Source organism: Vigna unguiculata, chromosome 3 (genome assembly GCF_004118075.2).
Source record: "Vigna unguiculata cultivar IT97K-499-35 chromosome 3, ASM411807v1, whole genome shotgun sequence".
Lineage (NCBI taxonomy): Eukaryota > Viridiplantae > Streptophyta > Magnoliopsida > Fabales > Fabaceae > Vigna > Vigna unguiculata.
The window spans coordinates 2662569-2682267 of NC_040281.1; the positions used below are offsets into that span (position 1 = coordinate 2662569).

The following is a 19699-nucleotide window of genomic DNA, read 5'->3' on the forward strand; positions in this document are numbered from 1 at the left end:
AATTAAAATTCATAGGTACATTTTAGCCCGTGATCTTACGATTGTTATATTCTGATAAGATTACTTGGGAAAATTTTTAGTACGTTCGCAAATTATACTCTTTGACATCCGAATTGGGTTATATGCTTTCAACGCCAATTCTGAATCTATCGTCGGGGTTTAAGAAAAAAGAGAACTTCTGGAACTACCAATTCTGAATCTCTCGTAATCATGCTTTACAATAAAATCATGATTTTGTTAGCATAGGATTCAAAAATCAACTCACAGGAAAAAGATGCACAATAAGACTAGGATGCACGACAAAAATAGAGAATGCTTGTGCATTTTTCTTCCCCCCGACGACTGCTGAGCCTTGCTTTTCACAAGTAGATTGGATGCCTGCAAAGTATGAACGTCGTCCTGATCCAACGTATCATTCACAGTAACCACTTTCTGCCCATCTTTTTTGCGTTTACTTTAATCCATTTACTGTACTTATAACTCTTTTCTGGCGCCATTGCCACTTCCTGTCTTATATACAGTATAAAAATGAAACTAAAATTGGAAACTACAAAAGGATCTTCCAAAGAAATCACGAAAATTTCAAGCATCTTGCTTCTGCAAATAAAACCACCTTTTGTAACCAGTATCAGACATAAAATGTATCATCTCTCACTATTATCCATGCACTATCTGATGGTCCACATCCCCATTCATCATAGAACTGTGATGATGAACCATATACCATCGTCCATTATGGAACTCAAAAACATTGGTCACATTGAATGGCCCTGTATCCATGTCAACATATGTTCTCATGGTAACCCAAGCCATGTCTGCCAAGACGCGAGCGCGCACATCTCGAACCTGAAAATTCAATCCTTGCTCCCAGTTGAATACTAGTTGCCAACTCTGCATTACTGCATTAAACCTGTAGCATGGACAATTGTGTTACTGAATGCAGTGCAGAAAATTGATTATGTCAAAAAAAATAAAAATTGGATACATAATTTTACAGGCTTGCAAGAACTTCAGAAAGAATTATATACGGAATGAACAGGACTTTTACATAAGGACTAAATATTCTAATTTTGTTCAAAATGCATGTATATCTGGATTATCAAGCTCTACAGTAATATGATAACCTGTATTCTTGAAACTACTATTCCTCGAGAATTCAGTTAAAGTATCCAAGATAAATGAACAGTAACAGAAATTCCCACTACAATATTGCCACATTCTACACTAGATCTCTCCGGTACTTATCCCATAAACGAGTGGTAAGGAGTAAAATTTTGCAAAGGTATAACATAATACATCCTCTAATTTTCTGATCGAAATACGATATCACTGGTCAAGATTTAAATTATTATCATTAAAAATGAAATTCAACGACCTATGACAAATATAGGCATCCATGAAGTTTTGGCAGTTTGATATATATACCATTCGTATCATATAAACAATCTTTAAAATTATCACAACAACCTATATAAGAAATCAATATGAAATCAATATGAACAGCTAGTCCAAAACGAAAATACTCTTTAAATGGATAGAAGCAAAACTCATACCCGGAAAAGAGTTCTCCTGAGGCATGAATGCACTTCACATAATCTGCATTCAGCCAAAAACGACTCATTGCTGGAAGAGACTTATCTCTTACAATATTGAAGAATTCTGTATTAATATTCACAATTGCTCTTGTTGCAGCATAGTACGCCTTCCACCCATTAGTGGGTGTGATACTATCTTGTTCCAATGTGAAGTCCTAAAACCACAAATTTAGAAAGGTTATAACAAAATCAGAATGATGGAACTCACTAAAGAATCCAATGAAAGTAATCGCATACATTCTCAGATAGGACAAATTAAAGCATAGTTATTGTTCCTACCAATTTAATTTACACCTTTATGGTTTATCCTACAACATAATCATTTCCCCCTACATTATCTCATCTTTAATCTGACATTTCAAAACTGGGCATACGAAGAGAAGAAACAGAACTTATTTGGATGGTTGTTCCTAGCAGTCTACTTACACAAAGAAGTAACACAAAAAATTACAGACAATTCCATTTCTCTCTCCAGGTAAACCCCAAAATTTAAAGGGAGAATGATTTGGATATACGAAGGAGATATTGGCGGGATGAAATCCCAATACCATTGTTGTTAACAACTGCGGATAGTAGAAAATATAGAAAGCCAATAAACTGCTATGTCATTTAACGGACAGAAAATTGTGACACACACACAAAATTATCTAGTTATAGAAAATTAAGTTGTACGCAGACAAAATTAAAATGCACCAAATTGTCATAATATTAACCCAAAAGTTCAATTTGTTAGGAATCTAAATCCAAATATGAATCGAAATTCTCACAATAAAAATGAAAAAGTCAAACAACATATAAGGAAAAAATCCACAAACATAATGTCTTAAGGTTTTGGGTTAGAAGTAATGTCATAATCTTTTATATGGTGTTAAATCTCCTTAGTGTATTCTCCCTAGAAAAATCCTAATAATAGTGTCAGAGCTAATTACTTATCTAGGTAACAGGCTCACCCTAGAAAATCCTAATAATGGTGTCAGTGCCAAAACAGCGACAAGCATGTTTCATTAAGTTAAATCTATCCCGTATATTACCCTAGAAAAATTCAAGGACAGTTTCTTTGCATGTCCAACCGAACATCATTAATAGCATCTTTAATTACATAACAATTATTTCTTCCATCAGCAATTGTTCCAAACAGATGTATGACTGGACGAACCTTAACGCACCTTCTTGTTTTCTAGGAAGCCTAAATGTTTTGCATTGATGCGTTAAATAACAGTTTTAGTGTCTCTGCCTTCTTGATTTCTTGGAAGCCTTAAAATTTTGCATCCATGTGCTGTTGTTAGATAACTGTTGTAGCCGTCACCAACTTGTTTTCTTGTAGGCATTAAAGCTTTGCTTCAATGTTGCTAAATAACCATTACTGTGCTTGCCTTCTTGTTTTCTAGGAAGCCTTAAAGCTTTGCATCCGTGTTGTTATATAATCGTCATAATGCCATCACCTTCTTGTTTTCTAGGAAAACCTTAAAGCTTTGGCATGTATGTTGTTAAAGCCGTTATAGTGCTGCCTCCTTCTTGTTTTCTAGGAGGCCTTAAAGTTTTTCATCTATGTTGTTAGATAACTGTTGAGTGTCACTGTCTTGATTTCTAGGAAGCCTTACAATTTTGCAACGAAGATTTTAGATAGCTATTGTAGTGCCACCACCTACTTGTTTTCTAGGCCTTAAAGCTTCGCATAAACGTTATTAAATAACCATTATACTGTCGCTGCCTTCTAGTTTTCTACAAAGCCCTGAAGCTTTGCATCCATGTTGTTAAATAAACGTTATAGTGTCACCACCTTAAAGCTTTACATGCATGTTGTTAAAACGGTTATATTGCTGCCACCTTGTGTCTTCTAGGAACCCTTCATCCATGTTAAATAACCAACACAGGGCTGCTGTTATAGTTTTATATGCAAATCTTCTAGGGCTTAAAGTTTTGCATCCATGTTGTAAATAACAGTTATAGTGCCGCTGTTATAGTCTAAAACGAGTGACGTTTTCTCAAAACCCTCCTCTAAGATTTGTGAAGTGACGGCAACTATGGTGGCACATAAGGCCACAGTGGAATGTTTGTATAGTGGAATTTTGGCATATCGCCATATTCTGCCATCCACCATTGATAACCTTGTTTGGAATACAAACCTCTGAAAGAGCACTCCTAACATGATTCAACTCAATCTCTTCCTCCAATAACCACAAAAACATAAAACTAAGGCCAAAAAGGCAAGAAAATGTCCCAAGAAACACCAAGAAAATGCCGGAAAGCATTTTAAATAAACCAGTAGAAATTCTTGAACATCATTCATAACTACTCTCAAAAACCAATTCAAAGCCTAAAAGAACTATAAAGTCCTAACATCATTTACTTCTCAGCATGAGATAACAATCGAACAAAAAAAGCAGCACAAGAATTAGAATTCAGTAATTCACCTTGTGATACAAGGCCTTCCAAGCGTTATCATCGTTGGCGGCCTTTCGCATCAAAGAATTGGTCATGGAGAGACGACAGAGACTGGGATAATCCAAGTAACTGAGCGCGTGCGTCGTAATCTCCGGCACCAGTTCCTCCATCATGGACGACCCCGTCAACCGCTCCCCCAAGACGACAGGCGCCGGGACGGGACTGGGCTCAAGCATTTCGGCGGCGCCGTTGAGGTAGGGCACGGCGCCTGCAGCGGCGGCGACGGACGGTGAATCGGAGGCGCAATCGCAGTGGTGCTTCCTCGGCGGAGTGAATCTCCGAGGAAGGGAAAAGGATCGGAGGAGAGAGTAGAGCGCGAGAAGAAAACAGAGAGCGGTCACTGCAACGGCGACGTAGGAGGGCTCGGACAAAACAGAGAAAATCTCCATTCATAAGTCATCAAAACTCGGCATTTGAAGAACATCAAAACCCTAATTGAAGTGTTTATATATATAGTCCGTTTTGGTTGTAGAGAGTGGCGAGTGACCTTGATTCCCAAACCCTAGTTAAGTTTGGAGGATTTGAAGAGAGAAGGAATAAGGTTTGGTGTGTTGGAAGAAAGAGCCAAACCCGTGAACGTTAAAGAGGTTACTGCCGCTGTTAACCTGACTCGGTCTCAGACTCAGACTCAGACTCACTCACTCCTTCGTTCCAAACAGAACCACCCAACCTCTCTTCTGCTGTGCTCTCCTCATTGCTCATCAATTAACTGTTTCGTTTCAAATTAATTTCAATTATATTTTCTTTTTCATTTATTACCAATAACATCACTCTTTTTTTTTTTTTGTTAATAATATACGCATGTTTTTATAGGTTATTTGACTTGGGTTCCTGGGATCAAATTCAATTCAATTCTGCATATTTTTTTGTGTTTTCTTTTTCATGCATGTGTGAGCTTTTATTGATGCATGTTATTGCTCTGAATTCTCTTTCTATAGCTTTTAGAGAGACCTGTCAACAAAATTAAATGTTTGTGCCAACATTTCTTCATTCATCTCAGTTCTTTGAAATACGTATAATACTTAGGAATTGGTTTATGAAATTATATATATATATATATGCTCTTTTTGAAAATATTTATTTTTATTAAATAAAATTTGTATAGTCATTAAATATGCCAATAAAATTTGTTTGTCATTTCATTGCCTTCAAAAAAATGGAAGTGCGAATTTCAAAATCTTTGAGAACAATGAAGGAAAATTCCACGACCACCGTACAAAGACAATCAGAAACCGTTGGGCATAAGATAAATTTTTATCCAGAAATTATGATTCTTAGGTATTATCAGAAAAAAAAAAATGTTTGTATAATAAAGAATATTTTTGAAGAATGGGGGAAGTCGCAATTTATATCTGGTTGACTGATTTAAATTTTATTTAATATATACTGAAATATTTAGTTTGCAATTTTGGTTTACCTGCACCCTAAACCAGTATATAAGATTAATTAAGTTATTTTTTAACTTATTCTACCTGTTTGTTTGTAAGTAATTCAAAGTAACTTAATGTTAGATAAGTTACATTACACTATATTTTTCTTAGTTTATATAATAACTTATTTGTTCTTTTTATATTTAAATAATTTTTCTTATCATTCTTCATTTTTTTTATCTTTTATTCTATACTTTTAATTTTGATAAAATAATTAACTAGTACACTATTTTAAATATTTGTTGAGTTATTTTATTTTTTATTTTTTATGTAGTTTAAATGAACAAAGTTAACATTACATATCAACGTAATTTATGCTTTATTATATGATGTTATATCCAAATTATGGTAAAAAAACTTAACATGAAAATATTTTAATTTGATAAATAGAATGAATAAATAAATAAATTTAATTAATACTCTCATTAGATAAACTATTTTAGATAAATGATTTATTCAAATAAAAAAATATACAAATTAAAAGAAATGGAAAAATCCAATCTTTTAATAAAAAATAATTATTTTTAAAAAATTATAAGATTATACTTATGTAATAATACTTTTCTATAAAAAATATTTATACAATACACTTTTTGTTTGAAAAAAAAAATAAAAAACAAATTATTTGTATAATAACATTTATATAATAATATATTGTTTCATTACTTAATATTTATCACCTAATTTTATCAAACAATTTTGTATTGTATTTAAATTAATAGTTTTCAGTAAGTTAAAAAGTGAAAAGTTTTACACTCCTTTTACCAGAGAAACCCTAATTAAAAAAATATATCTTCACATATATTGACGATGAACCGCAAACATAAGGTAACCTATTTTCTAGCCAATAACACGTCCACCATTAATACAATATTAAATTCAATAACAACAAATTTAATAAAAAGAATTAAAGGCACTTTCATCCTATCAAAAAAAAAAAGAGTGGTGGAATAAATTTCACATGGATGTTATTAAATTAGGAGGAAAAATATAAACCAAACTATGCAAATAATATAAAGAAACAAAGGCGAAAGTAAATTTATTTCTTACTATATATAATTTATCTATTCTATATAACATTAAATTTAATATAAACTTAATACATACTATGGTTCCATTATTTGTAATAATAATTTAATATTTTTTTCTCAATTTGTTTTTAGTCAATGTGGTCCTAATTTTTTATTAAATGGATGTCTCTTCTATTAGATTAGTTAGAGAATGATAATATGGAGATTTTTCCTCTTACAAAAATACAATTGTATCATTATGTTAAGTGATTATTCTCTAACAACGCTAGTATTAATATCACATCTACTCTTTCTAATAAATATTGAAATTACATTGATTAAAAAAAATTGAGAAAAAAATATTACACAATTACTACAACTGTATTAAGGAAATATATTAAGCCTTTGATTTATTAAGATAAAAGTTTGTTTTTCATTTGTGTTAATTGTGGTTACTATGGACATTTGACCATTAATTGTTCTACAAAATCTAAACCAAAAGAGGTTAATGTTGGACCACAAACATTGAATGGTCAAATTAATGGAGGATTACTAACATTAATGCAACATTAAGATAAACATCATTAAAACTAGGGAAAGAATCCAACGTTAACCTTGCATCATATTAAGCCAAAAATTAGTGAAATAATAATTATATGGAGGTTGACTTTTTTTGTGAAGAGAAAAAAAAAATGCACCTTAGCAAGAAGAATGGATAATCCATTTTAAACATGAAATGAGCAAGTAAAACATGAATAAAATAATTGAATATCAACAACATTAAATTATTATTATTTTTTTTAAAATTTCAGTATGATTGTTCATGTGTACAAGCATAAAAAAAATGTTCTTAATCAATTTGTGTCGAAAAAGTATAATTTTATTATTATTATCAAATTATATACTATGGTTTTGGTATGAATTTGGATATTTTGTTTTGTTTTTTATTGTATTTCCATAATATATTGATTATCACTAACTTTGACGTTTTAAAATATATTAAAATATAATGTATTTTTAATATTCAGCAGAAAACAACACTAACAAAACCAGTAAAATATCTTATAGTATGAGTTAATGAAGTTTGGTTTATATAAATACTTAATTATAAATTATACTTGAAAACACAGAGCTAAAGATGTTATTAGTGGACCACAATCATAGACTTTGTAAGACTACTAATTGAGAAGATACTATTAATGTAACATTAATACAATATGAGAAAATCAAAACCTAAAGAAGTTAGTAATACAATTTCTTGCAAAAATGTTAATGGAGACATCACTATTAATGTAACATTAAATACAATATAGAAAATTTGTAGGTAGAATTAAGCATTACCACATAATCCTATTATATCAAGATTGGTATAATCATTTTTGCATAGAATTTGACTTTTGTTGTAAGAAAGAACTTAACTCCACTCATGCCAATGCAAATAATATGAAAACAATAGAAATGAATTAATTTTAAATAGATATTATACAGTTTTTGTTTTGAATATAAGAAATGAGACAGTGGAACATCAATCATTATTGATTATCAATAACACTAAATTTAGACGTTATTCTAATTTTGATCGCATCATATGCTTTTCATTGAAATCTTATGTTCTGTTGGGTTATACCAAAATTCCATTCTAATTAATAGGAGGAGTCACCAAGAAAATAATAATTCAAATCTTATTCCATTCTAAACTTAAGAAATTTAAATTTTTATTCTAATAATTCAAATAGTAAACATTTGGAATAAAAAAATTATATACAGACTGTTAACATGAAAGTTCAATTGTATTAAAGAAGAACACAAATAGTATACTTGTAAAAAGTTTATCTATATTTATCCGATATGCACCCCGAACAGTGAAAGAGAAGCAGAAAAAAAAAATCAAAATTTGGATTGGAAACCAAAATTAAAAGAAATAAATTTGAGATTTTGTTGTTGTTGAGAAATCTACTTCTACTTCTTTCACTTGTTCTCGTACAAAACAGAAAATAAATTCAACCAAACATTCATATTTTTCAAATTCTTCAACCATAGTTTTTCTTGCATCTCTTTAATTTTTAAATAAAAAAATTAAAATTATTTTAGTTGATACTGAATATTAGCTAAAATATTTTTAGATATATCAAAAGTAACATTTTAAAGTTGTCGTAGTATTTCTAAACTTTATACAATGTCAAACTTGATGCAAACCCATTATGGTTGTTTTATTTTTTAGTTATTATGATTAATACTCATTTATATTTTAGAACTGATGAGAAACTTATATAAAATACGTGTCAAAACCTTCAAATCATACTACGACAACATTATACATATAGATTAATATAATAACTCATTACATACATATAGGTGTTACATAAAAAACATTATACATTAATATAATAATAATTATAATTAAATTGAAAGTTATGACAACAACATTTATTTTACAGTGAATTATATATTTCAAAGCAAAGAATCTGTAGTACCACAAGAGTAATAATCTTATTTTTAATATTGTAGCGATACAAGCTTAATATATATCCTTAATTTTAAAAATGAATATAAAAAACTTTAAACAATCAAATACTATATCCTTGAGTTTTATATTAATTATGTAATTTAAGTCTTCCTACAATTAATTTTGATTCAATAAATGGAAAACAGACATCTGAATTTACTAACAACTCATGTATAAGAATCAGGAACAGGAATTGAACTATACCCGTTGGCTTCTATAACTTTAAATGAATCATATTTTATAAATAAATTATTTAGACTAATTATAAATAATTATATCTTAAAATATTATTTCTACTATTTATATACTTTTATTAAATAATGCTAATAAAAATTTTGGGTTGACAAATATGTACTACTGATTGATTCTTCTATAACTTATCATATTCTTCCCCGAAAACATACCGAAGCATAAGCAGCACATGGTAAGTTATGTCAAATTTCAAGACAAAGCATTCAGATTTTCGTTGTGAAGATGGAAGAAAAGGCCTCTAAAACAAGTTATAATGAATCGAGTTTCATACAAACTGCATGATCAAAATTTATGGCTCAACAAAACACATATACCGTTGTTCATTCTCAGTGAAAAAATGTAAGCTTTGAAGTAGCCTTTTCCAGGAATGAATGTTGCTGAAACAGTGACTGGCCAGGAATCCAGGAACAAATTCTTGGTCTTGGACGAGGAAGAAGTCACAGGGTTTCTTCGTTTGACTGAGGTTTTAAGGCATACTCCAAATCTTGAACTTGTTCTTTGTTGAATGGAAGGTTGGCAGCATATTCCTCCTCCAAAAGATATAAAGGGGTTTGTGGAGGGTATTTGTTTAAAATGAACTCTATTTCTTCACCACTGATCTCCTCCTGATCAAGAAGTACCTGCAGTGGCACACAAAAGTAAGGCACAGAATACTAAATCATTGCAGTGGTGTTACTCGAAGTTACCTTAATGGTTTTAAGCAAAGCTGCATGGTGCCTCTTAAGGAGAGACACAGTCTTTCGGTACATGTCACCTATTAACTCTTCAGTCCTTTGTGCAACTTGATCATCCATCTTAAAGTTCAGAGGTGGTTCAATCAAGTTGTAGTCATCATAAAGAGACCCTTCAAAATCCAGCCTTGGTCCCACAAATTTAACCGACTTCTTCCAAGGTGGTGGTTCTCCATGTATCACCATTGGATTCTCCAAATTCCATCTGCAAGTAGAAAAGGAGCTTATGTAGAACAAGAAAATAAGCAGAAAGTCGAATGTATAAAAAAATAGTAATCATGCTAACATTGTCAATATTTTGCGTGCAAGCCACGATGCATCAGCAAGGTAATCAACTGAGGCTTTTGACGTGTCACGGCCATAGATGACCTCCTCAGCAGCTCTACCTCCAAGCAGAATCTGTTCGTCAACAAGGGCTCAAACTCAAACAAATAATTTGAACAAGAAAAAGGAAACTAATATACTCAAGAGTACATTTACATGCCTGAAGGCGATGAAGCAATTGAGGACGACGTTCGAACATATATGATTCATCATCAAGTCGATGAAATACCAATTGAGATAATGTCTGTCAGAAGAAAGTGGTCTTTGTAAGATAAAATTATAGAAACACCCTTTAAATATAGCAACCTTTTAAGTAAACCTACCAATCAAACAGGAATTGTATATAGAGTATGGCATAGCCTTATACAAATGAAAATAAAGTAGCACGTACATCAGATAGGCTCCATACAGATATTTCTTCTACTTTTATTTCTATCTAGAGCTACATTTTCTACCAACACCTTGATCTCACATCTTTTAAACACAAATTAACTCTATACAGTTATTTGTTCTTTAAACTTCACATGCTTGAGTTTTAATACTTTTTTACCAGGTTACCCGTGTTGCAGATTGTATCAGATATGGTACTGGTAATACCTCAAACTAGAGAACGGGAAAAGATTGAGAGAATACTTGTAGAAGATAGTAGAGGATAATATAGTGAAGGAAGCTGAACAAGGACCTGACCACGAGGTACTATTGAGATGCGATCACAGCATTCAACTATTGCATGCTCATATCGACGGAGCAGATGAGAAGTTAATGCAACTCCCACTTCAGTAGTAGCTCTACGACACTGTCCCTGATAACCTAAGTCTATTCCAACACGTTTAGGTCCTACTGTAAGTCTGTCAACTGCATCATCCAGATCTGACTGAAGAATTGAGTTGTGCCGTTTCCTCACAGCCACAAGGGCGGCCTCTTGGACCAATTGAGCCAATCTTGCTCCAGACCATCCTGAAATTAAGACGTGTGTTCGGATATCAGAGTGCAAAATTCATTCAGTAAGACAGGAGTTCATACCAGGCAGGTTCTGAGCATAGCTCGATAAATCAACAGACTCTGACATTTTTACTTTGCTAGCATGGATTTTCAAGATATCATGCCTTCCTTTCGCACCAGGAGGGCGAATCCTGATCTACAGAAGAAAAATTAAAAACATTAACAGCATACCATTGAAACTAGAAAGAACTACTAATAAATGTGGTGGACAGGAAAGCCATTGTTTGCAACAGAAGATTGTGTTTTAATCAAAGCATTTAATAGCAAAACCAAAAGAGTTTAGGGTGTGCTTAATTTTGTTTTTTATTCTACATTTTAAAAATTGTCTTAAAACAATTTTCAAAAACTAGCTATTACACAGTTTAAGTGGTGAAAGATATAAGTTCCAAGGAAGAATATGAGCAATGGAAATGACAGTAAAATATCAAAATAACTCGAATGTTCTATTTTTTAATTTAAAGATTGAAAAACAGACTTTTATTTAAACAATCTTTAAAAAACTGCCCTTGTTATACAAGTTTCTTGTTTTTTAACTTCTAAAAACACCAAACAGTTTGAAATCAGGAAATAAGCAAACCTTTATACTTATTCTTTCTTAATTTGCCCATCACAAAAACAAAATACTTTACACTGAACCCAAACAAAAGTTAGAAAAAAATTTACTAACTCAGGTTAAGAAGGAACCTTGCGATCAAAGCGACCTGGACGAAGAAGTGCTGGATCTAACAAATCCTTGCGATTTGTGGCAGCTAGAAATATGACACCCTTTCCAGTATCAAAACCATCAAGCTCTATCAACAATTGGTTCAATGTAGTTTCCCTTTCCTGCGTGGCTGCATTATACAGGTGATCTGTGGACTCCTTGAAGATACCTTGTCGCCTAATCAATCAAGCAGGGATTTCACAATCAGGTAGGGTGCATGCTTAGGGGACTCCAGATGTCAGCTGACAGATGGAACCAAGCAACATCGCCAGCATCTCAATTGTTTCTATAGTAAGATCTATTTGTGTAAATATTAAAAAAGAAAAAAACTGATTTTTTTTTTTTTAAATATATAATCCTTAGTTTCTAAGAGAACCACTGAAAAGGAATTTTTGAAGTATTTATATTTTTTTCTCAAAAAACGTAAATAATCATCATAATTTTTTTAAACGTCTTTTTTCAATTAGAATGTGCTTATTTAACACTTAAAAAAGCTAAAATTAAGACCACATAAAGAAATGTCATTATTCAAGAACCAATCACCATTCATGAACTAAATAGAACTTCCAAGAAGTTCCCATCAATAATTATGGTATGTGCCAAAAATATTATGGTAATGCCTGGCAGTATGGACTTAAAAATATTACAACAGAAGAAACCGAATGCTGCTTTCCCCTATGCATTCTCATTTGTAAGAATAGCGTATGTGAAAATCAATACCTAGATTAGACCAACCAATGGATCAACAATGCACACAATATGGTACCACTAATAATAACTACTTAATATGCACTTGTACAGACTTATCAGGAAGCTCATTAGTCACAATTGACTGTGAATTCAATATATAATACATTCCAATACGATTCTAGGCCAGCTAAATTACTAAATCAACATTTTCCTTTGGCTTAAGTTGTATAAATGGACAACGTAAATCCATTCTCTCTAACAAATAAGTGAACATACCATGGACATACAAACAATCCACAACTTCATACAATTTGTCAAGTTATAAACTCAACATAAATGCACATAGCCTTACTTGGTTGCCAATGCATCAATTTCATCTATGAATACAACTGACGGTTTGTTCACCTGAAAAGAGAAACAAACATTTAAGCATCCACCAATCACTAGCTCTCCAATAGAAACATGATATTTCTACAATCTATATCTGTATTTTAGATATTTCTACAATCTATATCTGTATTTTAAAAAATTAACTGAGAAACAGCTCTATACTCAATCATATCTCATATTGAGCGATATATTGGTTCTTCATGACACAAGGCATCCACACATTGTTTGCAACAAGCAAAGCAGAAATAATGAATTTACCAAATAAAACATAAGAAGTATACTTAATGGATATTCTTCTTAACATTATTTCTACTTTAGAGAGCAAGGAACTGAAACACATGAAAGTTTACGAACTTTTAGTGAACAAATGAACAAATTATAAAGGAGATAATAATTGAAAATTGTCATAAGAATCCGTAGTCCTTGAAAACTTCAACAGAATTGATTGAACAAAGCAAAACACATGAAGATATACTGTTTCATCAAATGATCAATACCCTTAACCAGTCACCTCATGATTGACATGTACATTAAGTTCACATTAAATCATGAGGAGGAACATGAAAGAAGGACTCAAGAACCTGAGTAAATTAGCAGCAAATACGTGATTTTAAAATGAAATATCAGGAATAAAAGAAGTAGGATTACCTTGGCTCTTTTAAATAAATCCCTAACACGTGCAGAACCAACACCAACTAAAACTTCCACAAATTCTGATCCAGCCATTTGGTAAAATGGAACACCAGCTTCACCAGCTATAGCCTTGGCTACCAAGGTCTGCAAAAGCATGACAAAACTTAAGCATCTGCCAGACGAGACAGAATCTTACATCAAACATTACTGGAGAACAAGAATCTGACCTTTCCACATCCAGGAGGACCCTCAAGAAGAACACCATGAGGAGGTTTGATCCCCATTTTATCAAACAACTCAGGGTTCTTTAGGTATCTCACCAACTAAACAAAATCATAAATAACTTTCATAAGTTTTCATTCAATATAATAGACTACAAAGACAATTAAAATAAGACATAAGAATATAATGCAGAAAATAAAAATAAAAATAAATTAGAAGAGACATGCATAGTAATAGTTAAGCAAATAACTATTGAGAAGGATAAAGTTATATTATTCAAAATAGTTAAAGGAAAAATTGTCTAATAATTAATGTGAATGACAGGCATAATTTCTCTCTCGTCTTCTTAATGCAGTTGCGTATGCATTAATGCATTATGGGCTGTTTTGCAGTTGGGCACAGCAGCATAAACTAGTTGAAACTCTTAATATTTGTGGAGCCATCCAGAATGTTAAAGTGATAAATTTTATTCGTCTAGAAGAGTTAAATGAGCTAAAGGGAAAATTTTGGAATATGTTAGTCTAAATTGAATTATGTTTTAAAAAGTTTAACAAAAACATGCAGCAAATTGCAAGCAAAAAAGTTTAAGGGGTGAAAAAAGTTTTACTTCATGCTCAAGGAAAAATACTTAAACTACTAATATTTGTAGAAGTGACAAAAGATGTCTATGAAAAAGACCATGGAGAAAAATGTATCAAATTTTCCACAAAAATTTAATTCATATACTTATTTTTGTTTTTAACTCTTCCTTTATTGTTGTCTCACAGCAAATGGCTTCAGTTTGTGAACCAGAAAACAATAAACTTATTTTCACTCCCATAAATACAATCAAACATGTGAAAAAAAAGATAACCTCTTGAAGTTCCTCAACTGCCTCATCAATTCCTGCCACATCACCAAACATGACTCCCGTTGAACCCTGAAGCAACGGTTTTCCAAAGCCAGAAATATGAATAAGAGAATCCATAAAGAAAATTAGGACTAAAAAACTTAAAATAACATCAATTTTCTTAAGAATAGAAACTAAAATAAATGTAGGTTTTAACACACATCAACACGGGCTTCAGCTTTAGATCGTGAGAAGTCTATTCCCTGCCAAAGATCCTGTTTATCAAAGAAACATCCATTAGACCATACTAATGAAATTAATCCACAGAACAAGATTGGTTCAATGATTCATGCATAATTAGTGGATCACTCAGTCACCTACCCACTTTCTGAAGTTTTTAGGCCTTCTTGAAAGAGTGAAACGAACAAGAAGGACCATAGTCAAAACTACAATCATAATTGGTTTCAATGCCTCAAGGCTGGCAGATATTCCACCAAAAGTGTAAAACTCAAATATCTTAGAGAAAATTCCACCATCACTGAAAAAATCAACAAAATTATCCCAAATCTTCTCCAAAATTGCTAGTGCAAGACCAAGAAAGAGCTTGAGGAACGGTTTGGCTATAGGCCACACAACATAGACAGCCACCACAAATACAAAACTTGTGGCAGCAAACAATGCTGCTGCAAGGAAGCCTCCAACTAGAGTAGCTGCTAAAGCCATGAAGATTGACACCACCGCAAGCTCAACCATCACTCTGCTAGATATGGAGGATGCAACTGGATGAGGGTACTCTGGCGTTTTACCCACCCAAGACTGCGGCAAAATAAATTAAGAGTTAAAAGAACAATGACACTATGATCACCATAAAAAGTATCTATCCCATTCATGCAACTTGCCAAATCTGAGTCTGACTACAAACTAGATAAGAAAGCATACATAACTAAGAAAAAAGACAACGAAATGTAAAACAAACTGAGGTAATTGGCCATCCTCTCTTAGCACTAACACTAACACTAATAATATAAGCAAAAGGTTAAACTATACATCAGCGCCCTGTAGTTGTTCTTATTTCATGTTCTAGTCTCTATATGAGAAAATTATAAGCATTAGTTCCTACACAGCTTTTTCTGTAGTGGTATATGACCACAAATTCTTTTGTAGCAGTTTATCGCCAGAAAGTCTTCTTCAATGTTAACATGGGTCAAAAAATAACTTTTATGCAAGTGAAGGAACTAAAACTTAAATAGTTTTCTCTTATCAGCAGTAAAACTTACAATAGAGACTAGGGCTCTATGAATAGTTTAATCTCAAGAGAATCATTCATATGTGAACAAGAAAAGGATTAACAACCATAGCATGCCTTCTCTCTATTTCGTATCGCGGTCCATTGTAGTCAGCCAAAACCGCTCGAGCTTCTCCTTTATCCAGCCTAAGAACCCTGCAAAACCACACTTAATCAAATTCTGGCACAACACTGCAGTGCTCAGTTTAAACAAGCTGCATAACTAACAATATAATTCCATTATTTTCTACCATTTGGTTGTGTGCAAGCTTTTATCACCAGGAATTTCCTTCAAATCCACCACAAAATCCCTATTACCTCCTCTTCCTCCTTTTGAAGTTATTAGCCTGACTTTGTCGTTACTCCAAGCCTTCCTGAATTCCTCAATGCTCATTCCGGGCAACTCGTTTACATTCCTGTTAAACTCTTCTTCCTCTGATAACTCCGACCCAAAAATTTGCTCGGGAACATAAAGTTTCCCTCTATACTCCTTCAGTAAGTCTTTCAAATATACAGAGTTTCTCTCTCCCGAAACCTCACTCTCACTCTTGCTCTGAGGCTTTGTCGGGTTCAACCTCTTCAGCACATCGAGAATACCAAAAATGGATACTTTCCCCAAACTCTCCTTTTCTTTCAAAGTATATAACTTGTCGCCAATCAGGTACTTGGGTTGCACTTGGCTCGGGTTTTCCTTCAGAACCCGGCTCACGAAATCATCTGAACCGGGTTCGCCACTCGCGGAGGAGGAATTGCAGAGCACTGTAGGTGACCTACGTAGAAGAAGGTGGGTCGGAAGGCGCCTCGGAGTTTGCTTCGGTGGCCCATTGCGGTGGTGGTAGTGGGACTTGGTTATGTGAAAGTGGGGCGAGGAGAGAATGTTCATCGTTAAGATGAATTCATAAATGGACAGAGGAATGCATGAAAATGGTTTATTGAATTAGGGTTTGGTGCAACTTGAGAACTGCAAGTGAAAGGAGATGAGCTTGAAACGAGAGTGGAATCTACAACTCGTTCTGTTTTGTTTTGAATTTTTCACCCAATCGGATAAAGCTTTTAATCACTCTACTCTTGTATTCAGATAGAAGAGGAAGAGAAGCTTAAGCTAAAAGGTAAGATACAAAAAAAAAAAAAAAAGAAAGAGAGAGAGAGAGAGATAATCTAGTTAAAAGTAAATGAGTGAAAAAATATATTTCACTTGGTATTAAAAATTTTATCTAACTAATTATTTATTATTATAATAGAAAAAAAAATACTCGTAATTGATTATGATATTTCATAATTAATTACGGGAGGTTTTTTCTTTTCATCTTAGCAATGTAATGGAATGAATGTAAATACATGTATTTATTGTTTCTTTTTGTTGAGAAAGGTAGATACATACATCTCTTTTCCTTCCAGGCACCAACACTTTCATCATTTCTCAACCTTCTTTTGCTTATAAAATGTTGACATGTTTCACCAATCTTCTGTTCACTTGAAGAAGAGTGATAGAGAGAGTGAATAGAAGGGTTTGAGTTGATTTAAAAGTGAAATTTGTGTTGTATTTTTTAAGGAATTTAGAAGTTATGGTGAGTAAATTTAGAAGTAATTTTTGTAAAAGTTTGGGAAAGATTTGATTGATGTGATAGATTAAAAAATATGTTTTAGTAAAAATAATAATCAAATTACCATTTAGCTCTTAAAGTGAATAGAAGGGTTTGAGTTGATTTAAGAGTGAAATTTGTGTTGTATTTTTTAAGGGATTTAGAAGTTATGGTGAGTAAATTTAGAAGTAATTTTTGTAAAAGTTTGGGAAAGATTTGATTAATGTGATAGATTAAAAAATATGTTTTAGTAAAAATAATAATCAAATTACCATTTAGCTCTTAATTAAATCAGTGTTGTAAATGAATTTCTTAATTTTTTTAAACACAACAAATGAAACTAAAAAAAACTAATAAAAGGAAAATAAATAAATAAATAAATATATATATATATATTATTTTTTTCTTTTTTCAATACTAATGTGTAATGAACTGCTTATTGATCTTCAAATGCATTTTTTTTTCATTTATAATTTCCAAAAACATCAAACAATATTGTAGAATTGATTTTGTTTTAGTTGCAATAATGTTATAAATCCAATTAAATGGAACTAAAAAGTTTGACGTCATGAAATATAAATAAAGTTCTTAAAATAAATACAACCAAAGAGTGTTCCCATACATGTAATGGAGTAGAACATTCTTAATCCTTTAATTTATGGAGAATTAAGTTCACATTGAAATTAACTTTTGCCATCTGTCTGTTGACATCAAGAGTCAAACTGGATAAATTTTCTTCTATTCGGTGAACGCGTCCTTGCAAATCTTCTATTCCTTGCATTCTATTTTACAAGTCTTGCACACCATCCCACACTCGATTAAGCATATGAGACTGTAACTGGAAGGGAGGTTCTTCATGATTACCAATAGAATGGTCAGGCTGCATACCGTCCTCGCCATGCAACGGATTTTGTGGTTGACCTTGCACTTCATCATCATTGACGGCACGATCATGCTGCCATACACCGTCGACATTAATGATATTCAACCTTTTCAAAGAACTCGTGGAAAAATGATGTCTCTTCCCAATAGTTGTTCTTGCATCTGCAGAAACATCCATTCCACAATATTGCATAATCTGGGTTATCAATATACCATATGGAAGAGGAGTGTCACTGGCCTTGCACTTAAGCATGTGTTGCATTATATGTAGGGATGGCAACGGGGCGGGGCGGGGACGGGTTTCGCTATCCCATACCCATCCCCGCATAAAAAATTCATCCCCATCCCCATACCCAAACCCAACGGGTATCACACTTTTTTCCCATCCCCATCCCCACCGGGTAACGGGTATAATCTCGTACCCATACCCGTACCCGTGTTCTAACTACTTCAATATTAATTTTTATAAAAGAAAAAAAATTACGGTAAAGAAAACATAATATTATGAAATATTCAATATTAGGAGGATTTTCTTCGATGCCAAATACCTTAAAATAAATTATAATTGTTTACATTTTATATTAGAATACCAAATAAAATTTCATGTGAACCAAAACATTTGTTAAATTTGCAAACTACAACATTGATGAACTTAGTTGATAAAATTAAAAAATATTTCAAAAAAATATAAAAGGAAAACAAATATTTAAATTAAAATATATTTTAAATGTTTGTTTACTTCAATTTTTTAAATTCTAATGAATATCTTTTTTATACACTAATAAAAGTTATAATATATCACTTGATCAAAATGACACAAAGAATAAATAATAAACATAATAATAAAAGGAAAACAAATATTCAAATTAAAATATATTTTAAATGTTTGTTTACTTCAATTTTTTAAATTATAATGAATCTCTTTTTTATACACTAATAAAAGTTATAATACATCACTTGATCAAAATGACACAAAGAACAAATAATAAACATAATAATAAAATTTTGAAATAGATTTTGTATCTTTTGAACTTCAATATATGTTGGATAGTGACAAAAAAATATTCATAGCAATTACATTAAATTTTTATATTGTAGTAAATAAAAGTTATTTATACAAATAAAGTGGAAAAAATTACAGTATGATTAATAGTGAGTTATAAAATAACAAATAATTAGATAGAATA

The 19699-nt window shown here is 32.0% G+C and overlaps 2 protein-coding genes across 2 annotated transcripts; both read right to left on the reverse strand.

The window, feature by feature from the left end:
• Positions 1-195: 195 nt before the first annotated feature.
• On the reverse strand, positions 196-4429 carry LOC114178607 (F-box protein SKIP8). The gene is made up of 3 exons (XM_028064614.1): positions 4010-4429; positions 1554-1750; positions 196-910 (listed from the first exon to the last, which is right to left on the reverse strand). Exons 1-3 carry the CDS (start codon positions 4427-4429, stop codon positions 658-660), a joined length of 870 nt encoding a protein of 289 aa, XP_027920415.1. The 3' UTR covers positions 196-657.
• Positions 4430-9347: 4918 nt separating this feature from the next.
• LOC114178166 (probable inactive ATP-dependent zinc metalloprotease FTSHI 1, chloroplastic) lies at positions 9348-17129 on the reverse strand. Its single transcript, XM_028063915.1, has 15 exons — positions 16299-17129; positions 16116-16203; positions 15144-15578; positions 14984-15037; positions 14787-14852; positions 13939-14034; positions 13727-13855; positions 13041-13093; positions 11980-12175; positions 11317-11431; positions 10976-11250; positions 10454-10537; positions 10256-10368; positions 9925-10174; positions 9348-9858 (listed from the first exon to the last, which is right to left on the reverse strand). Exons 1-15 carry the CDS (start codon positions 16928-16930, stop codon positions 9676-9678), a joined length of 2769 nt encoding a protein of 922 aa, XP_027919716.1. The 5' UTR covers positions 16931-17129; the 3' UTR covers positions 9348-9675.
• Between the last annotated feature and the right edge of the window lie 2570 nt (positions 17130-19699).

What these genes read in the sequence shown, in the direction of transcription:
- LOC114178607 (XM_028064614.1), bottom strand. Translation starts at nt 4,429, where the DNA reads ATGGAGATTTTCTCTGTTTTGTCCGAGCCCTCCTACGTCGCCGTTGCA. An exon ending in GGAAGGCCTTGTATCACAAG is followed by an intron (nt 1,751 to 4,009) that starts GTGAATTACTGA and finishes TTGTGGTTTTAG; the next exon opens with GACTTCACATTGGAACAAGA. An exon ending in TCAGGAGAACTCTTTTCCGG is followed by an intron (nt 911 to 1,553) that starts GTATGAGTTTTG and finishes TCCATGCTACAG; the next exon opens with GTTTAATGCAGTAATGCAGA.
- LOC114178166 (XM_028063915.1), bottom strand. Translation starts at nt 16,930, where the DNA reads ATGAACATTCTCTCCTCGCCCCACTTTCACATAACCAAGTCCCACTAC. An exon ending in GTCCTCCTGGATGTGGAAAG is followed by an intron (nt 13,856 to 13,938) that starts GTCAGATTCTTG and finishes ATGCTTTTGCAG; the next exon opens with ACCTTGGTAGCCAAGGCTAT. An exon ending in CAGGTCGCTTTGATCGCAAG is followed by an intron (nt 11,432 to 11,979) that starts GTTCCTTCTTAA and finishes TTTCTTCTGTAG; the next exon opens with ATCAGGATTCGCCCTCCTGG.